Consider the following 21419-nt stretch of genomic DNA (forward strand, 5'->3'; position numbering starts at 1 on the left):
GATCCTGTATTTCATCATTTCTTGAATTTGTTATTATTTCAGAATTTTGACTATTTACACAACACCTTATTTCTTCTTCATCTTTTATTTTAATTTCATTTCCACAAACATCTAGCCATCAGCCTCCTTCAAATACCTCATACATAACAGTCGTGACTTCAACCATTCTACTTGTTTGCATTACTAATACTCCACACCTTTAGACCTCCTATCGTTGCAGCCTTACATTCTCGCCTCCGTAGTAAGTACTCCATAAATCTCAGAACATGCACTCGCGAGAGACTCACGCGCAGATAAAGTGCAGCCTTCGTGACGTCACAAGTCACGACCGGAACAGGTTTAGCGAGAGTCTGGTTACACGTTGCATGTGGAGTTAAATGTTTTGGTTTGTTTATTGAAATATTTTGAAGACTAACATGGAGAGTTTGTTCATCATTATCAGCCTATAGCAGTCCACTGCTGGACGAAGGCCTCTCCCAAAGCACGCCACTGAATGCGATCTATAGCTTTCCGAGGGTTGGTTGCATGAGGAATACTGAGGACGGAGTGTTGAGGTGCTTTTTAGCAGGACCTATGTCTAGTCCACTATCAGGTTAACTATTAGTCCTTTTGTTGGCAGAGGATAATTACATTGATAACCCATAATTTAAATTCATTTGGATCACACCATTCCAGTGCCTTCTTCTCTTCTAGTAGGTATAGTTCCGAAGGATGAAGGATGATTTACGCAACATATTTAAAATAATATACAGCATCAGCCAAATCCACCACGTAAGAACACCTTACCAACAAAGCCAAACAATTTTGTCACCATGCACATTGCACAACATAACCCGACTATATAAAATGTCAGTCACCGGTAAGGCTTCGACCTTCGGCCGCGGTCTCCCGGTATGGTCAGGGTTATGCGAAGAGCCTTTAAAGGAGCCAAGGTGTACATCGCCGGTACTATTTTAAATAATGCGAGGCAAATGCGGCCTAGATGCTCGTCCGTAGGCCGTCCGGTCAGGCGAACAAATACGCTCAAAAAGGCTTAAATAGAAAAGAAGGTTGTTATAAGTTTGGAATCGGTGAAAAACAAGCCATTTAGTGTTTTTCATAGGCCAAAGTATTTTTTCAAACGTTAATAATTTACAAACTTCGTAGGTAATGACAGTGTGTGGTTAAAATTTAATATTTTTCTCACTACTCTTGCTCTGTACCTCTTCCAGGTTGACTGGTAGAACATGCTTATAGCATTAAGTCCACCTGATTGTACATGATTACTTTTGTATACTGTGCAATAAAAGAAATGAAGTAGATTTTTATGTTTTAAACCTAGGTCTCGTGTCACCCAGGCATAACAGCGGATCTAGTGTTTCCGCAGTGCGTACTATTGCCTAGACGTTGACCAAGACTTGTGTAAACCGTCGGAACCAGTTTACCATGCACTGGTGCACTGCAGAATCACGGCCGTTTGGTTTCAGGAGGGTTACTCTATACTGACAGAAAACTAATAAAAATGAGCTGTCGTGCAATCGGCACGTTTACAATCAGATAGAGTCGGGGCTCGCGCAGCGGCGCTCCGAAACTAAGTTTTTCGTTACTTAGAGTGACCCCCATATGTCCCAAAGTCCCAACTAGCTCCATAGAACAACGCGGACTCGGGTGTACCCTCGGGAAGCGCCATAGCGATCTTTCTTGATACAAAAAAGTCTGGCATTTTTTGCGGGGGGAAATTTTACCGTTTACCATGATTATGTCTCATGGGACATATCATTATGAGTTTTAATTCCCAGCAATAAGGGTTACGTGAAGTGACATTTAATAATGAACACAGTGTCTTCACTTTTCTTGCCAATGGATGTAACAATTATCGATAAGTGTTATCGATGAATTCGAGAACATGGGTTAGAAATACTAATTTCAAATTGACTAGGTATAGTTAAATTTAATTAGGAATGATTAATAAACGAAGTCACCCGCTTTTCGCTGTACATTTATACTCACGTGATAGGTCGCGAGCCGTATCGCCGTTTTTGAATGAGATCGGGCGGCCTCTGACTAGGCTTAACGACTGCTGCCGAGGCAGCAACCGGGACCCACGGCTTAACGTCCCGTCCGAAGCACGGAAGCATCCAGAAAAAAACCATTTGAAATCGGTAACTCATGCTGTACCTACCAATGGCTGACCGTGTCAGTTGTTGCTTAACCTCAGTGATCAGTTACGATTACTGAAGCCAATTCCACTACGGACGCTTCCCAACTATGACCTTTTTTGTCGATTAATACATATCTACAAACTGGTACATCACTATTGCCTTTTTTTGATATTATTTGGTTGCTAGGAAACAGCTAATAACAATAAACCATGACCAAATCTGTGATCAAATCCGGAATCCGGATATTCTATGAATTGAAGCAGTCATTTTAGTATGTAAACAAATCATTTTCTATGAAACGAACGCTTTGCCAACTAGATTGAGTTTAGTGAAAATTGAGATTGCAACTAGTTTTTATAAATCGGTGGGCCTTTTTGGCCTACCACCCCGCCAGAGGGGAACGTCTGCCTATTTCGTCTCCAGACCATTCATACTCAATGACTAGCTCCGAGGTTTCCCGTGGAATTTCCAGAGACAAAATGTTTAGTCCTGAAAATATATTTCCTTTTCGTTTAAACAAAGCCAAAATAGAATAAGTATGCTTACCAAAATCATACGTAGGAGCTCACTCCAAGAGATTCTCATATCTTCAGATCATTATCATAGTGGAAATTATAGTTGTTCATACAACAAATAATAAACTAATTCACGTTACATAATTTATCCGCCAGCGGCAGGCGGGCGCCACCATCGCGTAATTTAATTCCCATGATCAAACACAGATGGCGTTGACACAACATCCTAGTAAATGATGTGTGTGAGGGGAACAAAATGGAATAAACAGCTGATTTTCCCCTCCAATCCAGAAATAAGGAAATGGATTTGGGAATCGAATAACGTCGACTCGTGGCTGCTTTTAGTAAATAATTCAGAAGGGAAGATTGATTGGGATGGTACCCTCTCAGAATGATATAAGTAGGTCAGAAATGCATGGCCTACTGAAATATAATGTTTAAGTATAGCTCTATAGCTATACTTAAACATTATCCTATCCTATGATTTAATTTGATTTAATGATTTAATTCGTAAGCCATGAGCACTTCTCATTTAATTCTATTAAGTATCTCAAGGTACAGTCTCTTTCCAGCAATGTAAAAAAAAATATATTTCGTTGAAAAGCTTTGCTGGTTTCTAATATGCTCTAATAGCTAGATACTTACACACTCCAGACTTAAAACAAAAGCGTAAAGGTCATGAGATGGCATTTAGTCTAAATATAACCGGGTCATTAGGGATGGAAATAGACTGAACCTTGTCCTACCCTTAACACTGAAAGGGGAAAAGTTACCCTTATATTTTTATACAAATGGAGTATTTTCTAAATAGTCGAATTTAAAAGCAGTCTAAGCGATAATAATTAAAGCATAGATGCTATAATTTAGAGCGGTTATTTTTTTATTTATGCAATATCTTACCAGTACCACGTAACTTAACAGGGTTGGATGAAAAATTTACGGAATATGCCCTAGTAACAGCCTTAAAATCCTATGATGAAATTAATATTCTAACTGCGCTGTAGACGTACTTCCATATTATTTTCAATTTAATTGTAAGTACATACAATAAAATTGCAAGAAAGCCTGAAAATATTTAGCCAATATTAATACTTTTATTTGGTTTTCAGGTAGCGTGCAACATTTTGTCAAGGTCGCTGAAATATCACAACCGTCACGCAATTTCCTTATTTACCCGGCCTACACATTCAACTAAATATTTTATAAATATCACCTAGGAGTGGTGGCAATTATTTCCAAGTATCTGTTTTAATTAAACCTCAATATCCATCCTGCCTAGTATCAACCTAAAGCATTGTTACGTTATTTAATAATTATTAGGTACATATTTCAGAGCATGACTAATGAAATAAATAAATTTAATAGAAGTTGAGTGTGTTAACGAAAGGTATAAGTAATTACTTATATTTTTATAATATCGTTTATAAGACGTCCTAAAAGCCTCTTCGAGTGACGTATAGGGAATACATCACTCGAGTAGCCATTTTTATCCTTATTAATAAAACGTCTGAAGCACCCTAGATAGTCAGCGACTGACGCTAATCTAACTGGCCAATTCTTTCACCACGGTGGTAACTGACAAACCCTAGTCTTCTGTTCATCGACACGATTAGATTAAGTGTCGTATATTCGGGCTTGACCCTCAGACGAAAGCTCGCGGTGCAAGAGGGTGCATTTACAAGAACTATTATAAGCAGATATTCAAGCGCACTTCACAAAAAGTACCTCCTCATATGTTAGCTTCCACTCCACACTGTACCTAGTTTTACATAAAAAGTCTCTTGACATGACCCTTACTGTAATGCATTTAAAATCCACAATCGCCTGAACAAAGTACAGCCTTTGACACGTGCCTCCACTTCAGAATTTGCGATAGAGGGTGACTGTAGTTTAGAAAGGTACTGCCGTTCGAAAAAATGAGGTATTGTACGTTTATGTATGCGTGTGTCGTGAGGATAGGTCACCCTACCATGGATGGGGCGATATCGATATAAATGGCGGTTTTTATTTGAGGTGTAAATATACCGAGAACGTAAATAGTTATCTTTCACTTATTGTTGAAGTTCTCGGTTGATAATCACTTTCAGGATTTTTATTAAGAATATCCAATTGGTAAAATTTAATGAGTGCCGGGCCCACAGCCATAAATCGCCAACTTTCAGGGCTAAACTGCTAGACAAGTATTGATGGATGCGACTACAAGCAAGGCAGAGATATCGCGGGTCGGTACATTGCCATTTCACCTTGATAACGCAGGACTGTTACTATCGATTCGCTGACAAGGCGGCAACTTACGATACTTATCGTTTAGCTAACTATCTACTACATATTTTCTGCTAATAATGTATCTAGTTGCCTAACATTTTTATTCTGATTCAAATATATTATGTGTCTCCTTATAATATGCTTCGATCGGGTGAATTTAGTTAGATAATCAAAACTGTAAAACGATAAGTAAAAATCAATCATCAAAGTCTAAATTTTTCGGGAGCGCATCTATTAGCACGTAGTTCCAGCTTCTAAAACTAGATGGCGCTGTAAACTCAATAATAATTTCGGGACCCAAATGCCGGAATCCTACCTCTTTCATCAAGAAAGAAAACGCAATTTATGAAATAAAAAACAATTTAAGTAGGTACTTACATTGATCCGATTCTTAGCTCGTTCTATGGCCTTTGTGTCTTCCTTTTCAGGACTGAGTCGACAGACACGCGCGCGCCAGTCGTTGGCCCCCGCCGCCTGCAGGGCCGCCAACCTGGAAATAATGAAGAAAAAACATGAGCAGATTGTCTATGGTTAGTTTGGGTGTTAGGCGAAATAATAACAGTTTAAGAAATTTTTATTGAAAGAAACCGTTTTGGGAACAGGAACTGAAGTTATTTATTGAATTACAAAACTTGTAAATGTTATGATAATTTTGTGGCGCACTGTAAACTCTTACAGGGTAAGTTTTATGTCTAGACAATATCGCAAATAACTACAAATAAGATAAATGTATGACATAATGGATAAATAAACAATTTGATAGTAAATAAACAAAACATTAAAATCGTACTTAGATAAATTTAGTTTGCCTTTTATAATCTATACTTATAAATAACGAAGATTCAACCGGCTAATGATTCAATTTATCAAATTATCCAATAGATAAATAAATGAACGAGAGGCAAGTTAGTAACTAATGGTAGGATTTTTTAATGAAACAAACATAAGTACATTTGTTATCAGAGCACAACAGTGGATCAACATTGTGCTAACAGGAAGCGCGGGCTTACTGAATTATGTCAATGCAATAATTAAACGTTATATCACGGGGAAAATGTTCATTTGCTGCGGAAATAGCCGCTGTATCTACCTAGCTATGTAAACAAAGCATAGTTGTACTGATATATTGAAATATATTCATAATCCCATCGGCAAAAACCTTTCGAAATTCACGAATGATAGATTTTCATGTAAATATTTTGTGGTGTTCTAAATGTATTTAGGTATAATTAAATTAATATGTACTGCAGTATTTTTTATAGGTACCTACACGGATAGACTGATTGAAATGCCAGTTTTTCAGATCGTTTTACTAAAATATCAAACTTTTGAGAGAAATTTGCCAGAAATTACAGAGAAGACACAATTTATCACAGATGACACCATACAACTACAAGGTATTTCATAGTGTAAGAACAGTGACATACACGAACATCTTTAACATACGCTACTTCACAGGGTGTTTTTATTATAAACTAGGTTACGTGCTTACCTCTCAGCGATGGTGCCGCCGCGGTTGGGCATGTCTGCATTGGTGGCGCTCCGCTGCACTCCGCCCGCCGGCCTGCAACAAGGAGACATAAGTTCAATGTAAACAGACATAGAAAATAACTAATCATCGTAACAAGCCATCGCGTCCCCACTGTTGGGGCTAGGGTCTCCCTCCAATGAAGGAAGGGTTTTAGGCCTAGTCAACCACGCGCGCCTAGTGCGGGTTGATTGACGAAACAGACATATAAATTAACTGGAGGATAATATTCAAATAGAGGACAGTGATGTTCAAAAGAAGCGTATAAACTGTACTTTAGATACTACTGAATGGGAAATTCTATCAACATGGTGAAAAACGGTAGAGTAGGGTTTGTGCTAGATATCCTAAGAAGATAAATACTAAAGTATTCTACATTTCAGGGAAGATATTTATCTCAAAAAGCTCAAAGAGTTCTCGGTTTTTGGACGTGTCCGAAATATAATGGTACTAAAATGGAGAGCAGCAATGCACTTCGTTAGAAAATTTGTACCTACAATGGGTGATCTGGAAAACCTTAAGGTATTTTGGATTTCAAATGAATTTAATCTATTATCCAGCAATAAAGTGTAAGACTAACACATAACAAGAGAGGGCTAGCTTACGAGGGTAAGTAGTGTAAGTACTCTATTCCTGATTTTTCAATTACCTTGCATGTTCGAATTTCTCTTTCAACGTCTTAAAACTGAACAACCGCTGGTTCACTGGCTGCATTGATAACATTTTTATAAACAAACACTCGCCAAAATACCACAAAGATAAAAACTAATCTCAAACATAGGTAAACACTGATTTATCAAAATTCTCTTTAACGCAACATTGAGCTAAAACACTTTCACTGTAAAATCATGAATTAATGATAAATAAATATAATAGAAAAGGTTAATATTAACTGTCACGTCTGTCGACAGCGAGAGATGTGTCGGCAGTGACAGTACATCATTACATTATCAAAAGCTTTGTAGTAGCACTAGTGTTGTACAAAACGGGCATCGATAAACGTTCGGGTGACTGAGTCATACAATCATTAGCTATCATGTGAAACAACGCTATTGTTCTGAAACCAGTAAGCATATATTTTTTGTTTTGTTAGTATTGATTAGAATGGCTCCAAAACCGCTGAGCCCATTTCAAAAATGATTTAACTATTATAAAACATTATCCCTGAAAAATTACTTTTTATCACGACATTCCCACGGGTTACTTTTAAATGCCATGCGAAGCTCACGTGGAAAACCTATTTGTATTAAAGATAATAAAATTATCAACATGTATATTTAATAAACCCTCAATAGGTACTGAATGATAAATATTATTTCTCCCTTTTAAAGACCAGTCCCTACTATTTTTATTTATAATTTTATTACGAGTCTTGCAAACCTTTAACACTACAGCGGATGCATAATTTACAAATTTCACAGTTCAAAAGAAAAATACAAATTATTATCGACAAAGTATACAGTTTTTACCATCTCTATAAACTGGAGACAAAACTCTGTGGCAGCATTCGATTCCATATCACATCATAGACTACCATATTACTGTCCAAAGAGTTATTGACATTGAAAGGGACATAACTTATCCTATTTGGGTTGTGAAGGGTGACAATCATACTCATATATTCGGGACATTTGGATCTATTAATCCGTCTTCATAAGTCTAAAGTTAATTCTTGGATATGACTACTGAAACATATTTTTTTTATTTCCAAATTATAACTAATTGTACAAAAGATGGACATAATGCTAAAAGCATATTGCACCAGTCCTCGTGTACCAGATTAGGAACTACAATTTTTTACTTTAAAAACCATGAAAGCTTTTAAATGAAAAAGCAATTAATCTCAGACGGTGTTAAAAAATTATACACAGTTAAATTCTATTTTCAGCTAAATATGGTTATCCTTTTAACAAAAGACAACACATGGCATCGCTAATGACCAAAGTAATTAAAGTTCATAAGTGGCAACAACAGCTCCCGATAACACGTTAAGTTAACAGATAACAGAGCTTTTGTTATTGACATTGAGCTTTTGTGTAATTTTGTTGTGACAAAAGATGCAGTACCCGAGTAAATACCAGTCTTTTAAAGATATACCTTCAAATTAGCTTTATTTTTTGCATATTATTATTATCAAATCTCCTGAATATATAATGAATTGATCATATATTTGTGCAATTAAGTATTAAATAAATAAATATAAGTATAATCGGATGACTGTTTTTTTTTAAACGTACCTCTTATTTTTACTACCGTACCTAAACCACAAAAATCCAAAAAAAACTTCAAAAAATACGCACCGTATCGAACCACCCGGCAAACACAACACAAAAACGAGGTATTCTCACAGAGCCTACGTCTCGCTATCAGTTCCGCGCCCAACCGTCAGGGGCGCTGAGGAGCGACTGAGGCGGGCGGCTGGGCGGCCGGGGTAAACGTACCCGCGGCTCTAGGGTTTGTCGACTTTCAGGCTTTTGTTTGAGTTTCAGTCGGGTATTTTTTGGGGGGTGAAATGGGATAATTTGTTTAGTGTCTGATGTGAAGACTAAAGCGAACTACTAAGTTAATAGAATGTTTGGATTTTTAGATAAACCCATAAAATAAAGTTAGCTGTTCATTTCTTTTCATATTCATAATAATCAACCACAGCATTTTTTTCATTTTATTTTATTTCTCATCGAGTTTGTATCGAGTAAATGAACCATAGCCGCCATGCAACTTTAAGCCCAGGTGTTTGGAGCTTTCGAAAGCTTGTTGAACGAAGCCGTCGCAGGCTGCACCGGTCTCGCTTACATTTATGTGATTAAGAGCTTAATTGACACGGACCTTTTTAGTGTTATGTTACTTTTTATAAGAGTTTGATTCAAGGGATCACACAAGGGCAATTTTTTTTTAAAAGCTCATAAGTTTAACAGAATTACAGAGACTTGTAATTAAGTATTACTATTTTTTAAAGTAACGCATGGTTTTGAAATAAGGCAATATTCTGAATCCTTACCTAATTCATACCTGTGATTAAAGTTCGGTCTTAAAATAAGCTAGTTTTTAATGATATTAATTTCATGGGAATCCATTCAAAGCTTCAAATAGAACAAAGGACTAACGATCGTAAGGCTAACAATAAAAAACGAACTAAAACAACTCAATAGGTATATTTTTTTCAACGCTTTGAATAAACAATGCTGATTGAGTACCTAAAAATATTTTGATTTATACCCATTCGTAAACTACCTACCGCACAAAATATCTACTATTTTTACAATTAAATATCAACCTCGATTTACCATGCCGTTCCAACATTATAACACCAATAGAGACGAAAGATATTTCGATCGTCATTTGTTGCACTGATTCAGTCGATTCGCGCAGTACACTCAGACATTTACCAATACATACATCTATATCACTCGCATCTACTAAATGCACAGTGCGGCCAATCGATTATAGACTTTATACAGTGTGGGGTTACAGGCTGGTATAAGTTTGATGGTACTGAAATGCCCGTGGCTTTTCGGTTGGGCGGAAAATGCGATAGTAAAACCAGCCGGGCGGGCCGCCCAGCGATCATTCACTTACCGCAACGCAAATATTTCACTATGATTTTACGGCAGTTTTTATTGGGCAGAATTATTATTATACGACCTTTTTCATTGGTCAATTTTATAGTTTTTTTCAAATTGGAAACTCAGTGCAACTTTATAGGTACATAACCTATTAAGTCATAAGCAGAACTTAAATACAACATGCAGCGCTCTGATTGGCTAATTGTTACTAAGCAGGACCTAAGTTTATGCTTAGAATAGTTAACTCTGATAAGAAACTGGATCATACTTATACTACAAAATACTAATTAAATATTTATCCTTATCAGTGTATACTCATAATAAATAAGCGAAAAACACGATACTCTTATTGGCTCATGTGTTCACTGAGATAACCATGATTTATTGGTTAAATAGAGACATTATGCGCGGACCACTGACTATTACAACACATGTGAAATGTGTCATTAATAACAATTGTGTCAATAAGCGTATTGAATCTAGTGAAATGGAGCGTTATTGGATAAACTGAATGTGGGCTGTGATGATGATTTCATGAACCATGATATGAACATCACACCACAGTCTTTATCAAATGTATATTAAGCGTGATACGATCGTGGAAATACCATACATACATACTTTAGTTGACTTTGGATAATAAACTGAAGATTTTGTGATATACCTGGTTAGGTGGTTAGGTACGTTTCCCATTTAAAAAAGGTCACTCTTATGTATAGAAATTAGAATGTCCTGATTCAGAATAAGTTTATATTGTATGATGTATGAAACCCTAATATTTCCGGTTTATTTTATTCTGCTGCATTTTCGTGTACTGCGTATATTCTTTTCTACTTACTACCGCTCATTATGTAGGTTATAAAGAAAACAATAAAATTACTTAAAATGCAATATTAGAATTAAATATAAGAACGTGGATAGTTGTAAGGTACACTAAATAGAAACTATAAATTCACTTAAATTTTTTTACAGATGTAAACACTGCGAAATAAACACACAAACTGCATTAATTATAAAAATAAGTACAAAAAAGATAAGCAGCAAGGTTTCAATGATAAACTCATTGATAATTCAATTAATTATCTCTTTATCTAGATGACTAATTCTGATAGATTGTAATTTTACTTTCATTCGAGTCAAGAGTTGCGTTATCATTATTTACCACGCGGAAACATAAATAACATTTTCTATAAACAGCTGATGACATACCGTAATACCGTATCACATCTAATTAACAAATATGAAACTCTTTTGATTTCAAACAAAATTTAGCCGATTTTCACACTAAACCAGAAACATTCCGAAATACATAACATATCAGCACATAAATAATAACCTAAGCTATTATTTATCCAGCAGAATAATCTATAGTCTACGATAGTGTACGGCGGCGATTAGCTCCCCCCGGGCAATCGAGGTATAGTTTATCGTCAGGAAAGTTCGCGATTTTCCCCGTCGCGTTGTTACCCTACCGTCATTAGACGTTAGCACAAATAATAGACGTCTGTGGACGTTAGAAATTATAAATGGCCTACCGGTCGGCGAATAGCCCTTTCATCCCTTGGTATTTTATCGCTGTAGAAATAAGAGTGGTTTTGGATTGTATTTATGAATAGGCATGTGTATGACAGGATATTGTAGGCGAAAGAATAAGTGCCGCAGTTAAAATAATGCACGGTGCAGCGGAGAGCCATTGATATCGTTATTATACGGGTAAATAACGAATGGCTGTATTTATTAATAGCCAATCTTTGAATACGTATACAAACATGTAGTATTAAATGTTATATCACAGCGCTTTTCAGATTTTAATGAAACACAGATTTACCAATCAAGTCATATTATCACAAAACGCAAACTCGTAAAAATTAAAAATCCTCATTTCTCCATTTAAGTTTAAAAACATAAAAGAGAGGGGGCTCCTTATCATACAAAACTTAAGACACATGCTAAACTCTGTTAATATGCTGCCAAACGCCTAATAAGAAGGCGACATTCCGTTTTAAACACCCGTTAAACGTTGTTTATTTATCACACGGGAATTTTCATTCTTCCAGGACCAGGACTATACTTTCGTTATAATATGTATTGTACTTATAAGTTTCTACGTATATTGTATGTAAGTATGAGTGTGTAATGCACAGGCAATATTCACAAAAGGCTTGCACGTCAAGTTGCCGGCGCGCGGAGGCAGCATGGAGCGACAATGCTACTCTGCAACACTTGCGAGTTAAGGTGATGTTATGATATTGTCACTTAAGTATAACCTATAGGTATATTCTAAGACAAAATAATTATATTTGAGTAATTTAGGTACGAGAGGATATTGAATAGAAGTTACTATTTGAAACAAATAAATAGTAAAAGTACTTAATTGTGAACACAGCTATAAATATACAAAATCAATGCAGACTTCTTCTAATGGCTGGGAAAACTTGAACAAACTAAATAAATCTGGATATAAAAACCAAGAGTCACATACATTGCGATAGATTTACATTGAACCTACTGGAAGTGAACAAAAAGAATCCTAACAGCATTCAAATTAATTACATTACCTTACTGAAAACACAAAAATATTAACATTTCATCCAAAAACAGCTCCTGTGACAGACAAATTAAACACGTTTTTAGGGTTCCGTAGCCAAAATGGCAAAAACGGAACCCTTATAGTTTCGTCATGTCCGTCTGTCCGTCTGTCCGTCTGTCACAGCCGATTTACTCGGAAACTATAAGTACTACAGTGATGAAATTTGATGGGAATATGTGTTGTATGAACCGCTACAAAAATATGACACTAAATAGTAAAAAAAAGAATTGGGGGTGGGGCCCCCCATACATGTAACTGAGGGATGAAATTTTTTTTTTCGATGTACATACCCGTGTGGGGTATCAATGGAAAGGTCTTTTAAAATGATATAAAGTTTTCTAAAAAACATTTTTCTTAAAGTGAACGGTTTTTGAGATATCAGCTCTCAAAGTCGTAAAAAGTATGTCCCCCCCCCTCTATTTTTATAACTACGGGGTATAAAATTCTAAAAAAAATAGAGGTGATGCATGCTAATTAACTCTTTCAACGATTTTTGGTTTGATCAAAGTATCTCTTATAGTTTTTGAGATAGGTTGATTTAACTGTAATTTTGCTGCTACGGAACCCTTTGTGCGCGAGCCCGACTCGCACTTGGCCGGTTTTTCAAACTCCCCACGATACCTACATTCACTCAGCGCTAAAACAAAAACCTTCATTTCCATGTAAATGTTCACATTCGTGCGACAGTACAGCTCGAGACGTCGCCTTAAAGCCTCCACGATGACGTATCGTAAGCTCCAATGCTGATGAAAAGCGACGCCTGAACAAACTTATCTTGCCAACACTGCCTTTGAAATACCGTCTCTATTATCTACGCGACATAAGTTACTGATAACAAGTTAGTCCTGAAGCTTTCATAGTGGAAAATGACGCTTATGTTTAGAGTAGTAGGACACAGTGGAGTGGTAATGATGGCAGTGTAATGATTTAGTTGAAAGGACATTGATCGAGGATTGTGTTTTGTTAATGAGAACGCCGTTTAGGAAGTGAAAGGTGAAAAAGTGACGAGGGTATGATGTTTCAAAGTCGATAAGGACATCGAAGTTACGGGTCAAGTTGATAAGAAATGCATGATCGTTAAGAGAGAATATTTATATATCTTCCGCTGGCAGGATCGAGTCATTTCACAAGCCGATTTTAAAACTCTGAAAGCTTTAAAATATACTCCTAAAACATTCAGTTAAAAACCCTTTAAGCTGCCTAACCTGCTGGTAATCTCATGTGCAACATGGCCGAGTTATTTCGACACAAAATATAGAACCAACAAAAACTCATTTCAATTTTGGCTAAAAACTAAGCGGTAGCGCGCTGCGGTGAAAATCTATTTATGTTTACCCCAAACAAGTTCCCACACTCGTAATTTACACCTGCATTTTCCTCACAACACGAAAAAAGCTATTCTAGCATTTACTAAAATAAACTTGCGGTTCATATACAGTTGCCCACGGCTATACACAAATGTAGAGTCTGGCAACGATAACTTTACAACAAGATGGAATATTTTTTCTTTAAATGATAGCCCTAAATGAAATGAGAAGAGTAAAAGTTTTTCTTTAATTTCAAAGACTTACTCTTGCCTAAACAAACTTTTGTTGCTGTTGTTAGCAATAATGTTTGTATTGCAAAGTTAACTGTGAGTTTATGACACTCTAGCCCGTGCAACATAAGTTGTCGCGCGGTGCAGTACAGTACAGTACGTTAACCGTAAAGTAGGCCGCTGAAACTTTCAGGACACGCGGAAATAGAGTTTCTAGCGGCAGGAAGTTTGAGTTGGTGTCCTAGTCTGCCGGCGGCGGAAATACGACCGCCGCTGTAGAGGGTTAACTTTTAATTAAAACCATTTTGTGTGTGAAACGGTTGATTTGGTGATGACTGGATAGATGGTAAACGGGGGTAACTGGGTACGATTAGCATAAAGTTATTAAAGCAAATATTTTTATAATTAACAGCCCAACCTTATACGGAGTCACAAAGAAAAAAACAAAATTAAACGCGCATCTTATTTTCCGCAAAGAAAACCCGCTGAAACTATGTAATAACATGCAAATAAAGCAAAAAGGGGGAAATATTACGTGAAATAACATAAAACTAACAGGGAAAACAGTAGGACGGGAGAATGGCCGAAAAAAAATGTCGACGAAGGGAAAAATCTTTTGTGGCAACATTGTGCAAATACGAGAAACGAAATCTTACGATAATAATAAAGAGGGGGGGAGGCTCCAGCTATGGGTGGCTCTGAACACAATGAGTCGGCATTTTGTACACCCCCCTTTAGTCTAGACTTTAGACTTTTGTAAAGCATAGAGCAAAATGGAAAGTCCACAAATGCATAATGCTTAGTGCGCGAAAAATGCTGATTATGCTACTGGAGTCACGACAATAGTAACACTGACAGGAACCGTTTTTAAATTTTACCTGATCCGACTTACATTTGTAGTATTTCTGTTCCTGTGTGTGTACAAATAAATAATATTCTATCCATCTATCTATTTGAATTAAAAGTGTACTAAGAATGTGGGAAAATATATAAGTACCTACAGTAATTTCATCAAAACAAATAAAATTAAAATTACAGTCTTGGGGTTATTACGAGCCAAAATGAGTTACAGATCCGAAAACGTGACGTATTTGCATTCAAAATTAGGGTGCGATACGAAACGCCTTTCAACTTCAAATTGGGCCGCCGCGTGGCTTGTTGCTATTCCAAAATTTACAGGCACTTCTATGAGTTTAAAGATGTTTTCTTCTTCTGTGAAAATTTAGCATCTTTAGATTTTTTCCGCACGTAAGGACTAACAGCATATCAAAAGCACTTCATTCAGTAGGGAAGCGCCGTGACTTAGCTTCAAAAACCGTTGATTAAAACCGCCGCCATCTTGAAAATGTGGGAAATGCAAAGATTAAAAGCGTCTAGAGTCTAGTCTAGAGGCTCCACGGAGGCGCAGTTGCGGCTGAAAGGAGGTTGTGAAGAAAGAACGTCTTCCTCAAACGTCAGTTACTATTCAAAAGACGAACGATGTTTGCTCGGTTGCGCATTTTATTCGACATTCAAACGATTCGAAATGATTGGAAATGAATTCGTAAAAATATAATGTAATGTACCTAGTTACCTACCTGCCAATAATTACATGCATGTACTGACTTACATAGGTGCTTAAATGAAAGGTATAGTAATATCTTAAAATATAGCAAAAAAACCTATTATTTTAAATCCGTACTTTGTAAACGGTCTATCAGTTTACTGCAATGAGGTTCATTACCCTATTTTTCTTTAATTAATTCTATTTATATTGCAACCAGCCAGTACGCACATTTTATTAGTGGCCAGATAGATTTATTACATGATTGACAAAACGAGGTCGCTCCATATAGCACGGTGGATGCACACGAGGAATCCTGTAGCCGCCATTTTTACAACTTTTTTCGTACTTCCATATTCAAATACAAACGTGATTCGATGTAAATTTAAACATATACAGGCTGTCTGTTTAATTGTTTGATTATAGACAAGGTAAATTAGGTTATAGTCATAAATTTATAATTGAACGTGGACAGGTGTGGTTGTTGCGAAATTGTAGTTAGAAATAACTACTCCCGTTTTATCGGTTGAATTTACAATCAACAACAATCCCAACCGAAATGAACCATTAAATCCATTGACCATAGACAGCGCTCGCAAAACCCATCAAATTGAAAATGGCGGACATCCGTCTGTCATCGGAAAGCGTTTCAATTTACGCAACGTTGGATATTGAAACAGTGCGTGGATATCGCCCGTGATCTATGGCCGGACTTGAATATTGTCATATTGATGTTATGAACCCTTGTAATTTATAGCTGTGTATCTGTCTGCTACCTCTTCGGAAGGACAGATTCATCACAATTATGATCAGCTTGTAATTGTCCACAGTAAGTCATAGACCTCTCCCAATGAGCCCCACAACACCTGTCCTTGATCTTCCTCATTCTGCCACTACCAGCTACACTGCTAGCTACAAGTCAAAGCGCGTCACATCAGACCTTTAGGTATAGCCCACGGATCGGTATAGGATAGGCCTCCTTTTGAGAACTAATTTAGGTACCTAATTCTAAAACGCTTTGTGTAGATTCGCTCTACGGTTAAAAAAGGCATGTCACTACTATCAATGACATAGCAACTTAGCTAGTGGGTGGAACTATTTCATAGCTCGTCAGTGTAGTGCAGACCAGACATAATTTGATTGTGCGGATGGCGCAGCCCACTGGCCCGGAAGATGCACTACGCCAGACGCTGTGCATTACGATGATGTGCCACGGGCTATGGGTTACATACATGGGCATTGTAATATGCACCTATATGTATATGTCGCAGCCGGATCGTATAACCCGCCGTATTACATGACGGCTAGCCGCATTACAAGACAGGGCCGCTTTGTAATGCGGCGGATCAACGTTTAGCCGTATTGAATACGGCTGAATGAAAATGCGCCGGATTGTATTCGACATCATACGTCATTCAATACGGCTGGCCGTTATGTAATAGGACGAGAGATTAGCCGCCGCTTTGAAAGATTTTAGTTTTGATTTTTAACACTCGTGGCGCTGCTTGACATAACAACAATAATGGTGTTGGATACAGATATTTGATGATGATTAAAACGAAGAAATCGTGTTAAATATGCTAGTAAACAGTACTTCAAGATCAATTTCCACGTGAAATTAAATTATTTCTATTCCGATCAATGCGGTACAGTGAAAAACGTACAAAAGTTATAACGCACATCAATCAGCTAAAGTGACCATGGATTCTGCTGGTCGGCGGATTTCCAGATAATACTACTGGGTCAAAAAATATAAATGAGGCAAACGTAGTGTGGGACGCCCTCAGGCTAGATGGGGTGACGACTTGCGAAAGATGGCTGGTTATTATTGGATGTGGAAAGCTGTAGATCGCATCCAGTGGCGTGCTTTGGGAGAGGCCTACGTCCAGAAGTGATGTTGATGATGAAGAATAATAATTCCGAAGATACTACAATCCGAGTAGTGCCCATGAACAGTATTTTGATACTTTAATGGTAGTCCATATGATAGATTTACTCTATTATGATTACAAAAATCCTTCACCTGTAATGTCATGCTTAGTATGGACATGGTTACCCTACAATTCAGTAGTAGTACGATGCGGCTAAACGTGGGCCGCCGTATTGAAGAACGTATGGAAATGACAATGCGGCTAAACGTTGATACGCCGCATTACAAAGCGGCCCTGTGTTGTAATGCGGCCAGCCGTAATGTAATACGGCGGATTATACGATCCGGCTGCGACATATATATATTTATTACATACAGGCTGTAGTGAAACTGAAGTACAATCAGCTTTGTAAGCAGCTAGCTGTATACACTTTTGTGCCATGTCAAACGCGCAATTCGCTTATTCATACAGTCAAACTTTTTCGGTTTGTTAGTATGACAAGCTACAAAAGTGTATACACGTTGCTATAACTACTTAAGAAGCGGACTGCAGGACTGTACTATCGAATGACATAGGATCTAAATACATCATGTAGGTAGGGAGGTATTTTGTAAGTATGAAAACCAAAGTATAAAAGTTTGTATGTCTGTTCAAATCCTATCAATGCACTGTATGGATGGAATTAAATACATTATTACTTCTTTAAAAGTATTTTTACATCAGTTAGGCTTCTACATTTTCTCATCAGCCTGTAGAGTAACTAAATCCACAGAACTTTATACAACCAAAGTGGGCACATAATTCCACACACAATGAACCCTGTATACTGTATTTTGTACACAGGGTGGTTATTAAAACCCCAGCGGTGGAGGCTGCGCTTTGCGAGATAATAACTCTGCGTGTGCATTTTCCGTTGTTTATTTTTGACTTCCTGTTGATAGGATTATACTATAAATAAATACTGTATCGTATTTTCAGGCAGAAAATGACGGTAGGGATAGTATATTACAATGTAACAAGGTTTTTTGTTGTTTCATGTCTTATATTTCTGGATACTTTAATTTAAATAAACAGATATGTGCAAAAATTATAATACTTACATGTAATAAAGTTGTGATTGTCAACTGTTAACTCTGATTTAGGTTCCTACCTCACATACAACACAAAATCCGTCTACCTAAACAAAAATTACGAAATTTAATATTACCGCAATTACTACTCAATTTACCTACCTATCTATAGGTACACACAAAACTACGCGGTATCCGCCATTCCCCATTGAATGAACAGTCAACAATGATCATCATCAGTATCAGCATGATCTCTGAGTCCGGCACCGCATGCGCCGACCGGACGCGAACCCGCAACCCATTATAGTGCAGGCACTCGCACGCACCTAGATACCATCTACTGTAGGGTGGAAGTTTATCAGTGACGGCCCCGTTGCTAGATCAATGTATGCGACATACTGAACTAACAATGAAAGTTGCTCGGAATTTCGGGTACATAATTAATCTAGCAACGGGAGCGTCACTGAAAAAAATACACCCTAGCAGCCAGTAGATGGAATGGATGTTGTTTTTCTGTAGCACTAACAGAGGAGGAAATATATCAAAAACACTCTCTCAAAGACACAAACAAATCGTATTTTTGAATCGACCACACACAGAGTACCTCTAGTAACTTATAACACTAATTTTAAACATGGTCTATATAACCATTAACCATCGTTCATTAAGTCATTACGCATCTCAGCAAGTATTAACTCTCGTAATGGGATCGATTACATTTCGATTACCGCGACGCATTAAATTGGCGCTCCGGTGTATCTCGATTCTACATGTAATAACTTATAACTAATAACTAATATTCAACTGTAATGACGAGTAATGTTCGTAATCTAACCGGAGCCGGGGTTAAAAACGCGCGACGGATGTTCAAAATCAAGCTATAAATAACGTTAGAACGGAATAGTTAAACATTTTGGTACAAAAATTATATGAAAACTCTGTCCAGTCACTTTCTAAGTCAAAATAACAAAGAACTCCGCTGAAGGATACATATATACACATATATAACAGTCCTCTTTCCCAGCCAAGCTTCCATAAAGGGTGCTAATTTGACCCTCTTCAAATGCTATCCAACTCATATTGAAGACACCAATGCAATATAAAAAGACATTCATTCATTCAGCGATACCACTACAATAGTATTGACATAATCAATACAGTCGGGTAAGCCCCACACCGGGGAAGTCCCACGTCGGAAGCCGGCGGAGGGCGTCCGACAGGTGAGTGGTGGTGACAGGTACTCCCACAGGAGGCTGTAGTGGCGAGGCTTTGTTCACCGTGTTTTGTCTCTGTGTGTAATATCCAGGTGTATTTATCTTTACTATGGAATAATACTTTACGTTACACACTTTTCTCACTCTTTCATGATTTTAGAAAATCGGTGATCATTTCAGGTATATAATTATATTTAATTGTCAATGGGAAGTCAACAGATAAAATTTCACCCTTTATATTACTGGCACCATGGTACTTCAGTTTTCAACATACCAACCTATCTAACAGCGTTTACCTTTACAAGTACTAAGCCCATAACAAAACACGGGACATCACGAATTGTGCATTAACATGCATATGTAAATATGTGTAAATGCACTCCTATACTGCTAGCGTAGCGACAAAACTACCTGATTCAAGGTTTGAAATTTTGGGATTTTCGTATATGGTCACTCATATTTGATATATATGCTTTCCAAAAAAAAAATATTTTTTCTTGGTGTTTAATAACCAAAATAATAGTAAACATGAAATAAATATTATTTTGATAATTTACTACAAAACAGACTAGTGAGTACAGTGCCCCAAAATACCTAAACATACCATAGGCTCTTACACCTCCTAACTAATAAAAACAATCACACTGAACAACATTTACACAACACCATCCAACCCAATTTCATACACATCATCACCAACACGACAAACCTAATCACAAAACGATTGATTCCACAACCATCAACATTACACACATACCGACACATTACGTAGACACGTAACAAAACATGTCGTGCACGACAAATTGCGTGCGTGCGACAAACGATCGAGTTTTTGTCTGCGGGTCGACGGTGGATGTGAATCGCACCCCGCGACCGCGCTGCCTACTCACGCATAACTCACTTACGAGTGTGTTGTGTCGTACTCACTGGTGCAATGGGTTTTTAGAGATCGGAGGTGAGGAGGTTGGAACCTTTGTTTTTTGGATTTGGTCCAGAGTGTATGAGCGTTATGCCTTGGCTTAAAGTCATAAGTACTGATAGGAATAGCTTGTGGATATGTGTTTAATAGGTATGAGTGCAATGTAAAGTGGTTGTTTTGCAATGATAGTTTTATTATTTTAAACTAATACTTTTCAGATTTTTCACGCTTGCCTACATCATGGTCTACATTATTACTATTACACTTCGGAAACCAAATAAGTACCAGAATTTTAATAATCTACATAATGTATTGGTTTTCGAATTTAGGACATACAGTCTTATCTCTCTTTCTTAGACCTACATTCACTAACAGAACCACACCTCTATCCTCAACACACACTTGCCTAGCTCACGGGAGTCAACGTCTGCCTCAGTATCAGTGCTGGTATGTGACATGTGCTGAGCCGTAGCTTTTTGTACAAACCATAATAGGAATACCCATTACCACAGATAATGTAAGTATTCGTGACGCATTTTTTTTGTTCGATTACATGGGCTTTATTACACTGTATTACATATCGATACGATGTAAACTATTGTAAACCTATAGTGGTATGAAATGACGCAATTTGTTAGATTAGTTCGTAGGTACGCACGGCGT

General features: G+C 37.2%; 1 protein-coding gene across 5 annotated transcripts in view; it reads right to left on the reverse strand.

Annotated features, from left to right (window-relative positions):
- The window catches only part of LOC105386276 (serine/arginine repetitive matrix protein 2), a 162024-nt gene that overhangs the window by 20545 nt on the left and 120060 nt on the right, over nt 1-21419 (reverse strand). For all 5 annotated transcript variants that reach the window (XM_048631529.1, XM_048631530.1, XM_048631528.1 and 2 more), the window contains 2 exons: nt 6414-6485; nt 5300-5411 (listed from right to left, as the gene is read on the reverse strand). In XM_048631529.1, coding sequence (XP_048487486.1) covers nt 5300-5411; nt 6414-6485 — 184 coding nt within the window. The remainder of the gene's footprint in view (nt 1-5299; nt 5412-6413; nt 6486-21419) is intronic.

Source organism: Plutella xylostella, chromosome 29 (genome assembly GCF_932276165.1).
Source record: "Plutella xylostella chromosome 29, ilPluXylo3.1, whole genome shotgun sequence".
Taxonomy (NCBI): domain Eukaryota; kingdom Metazoa; phylum Arthropoda; class Insecta; order Lepidoptera; family Plutellidae; genus Plutella; species Plutella xylostella.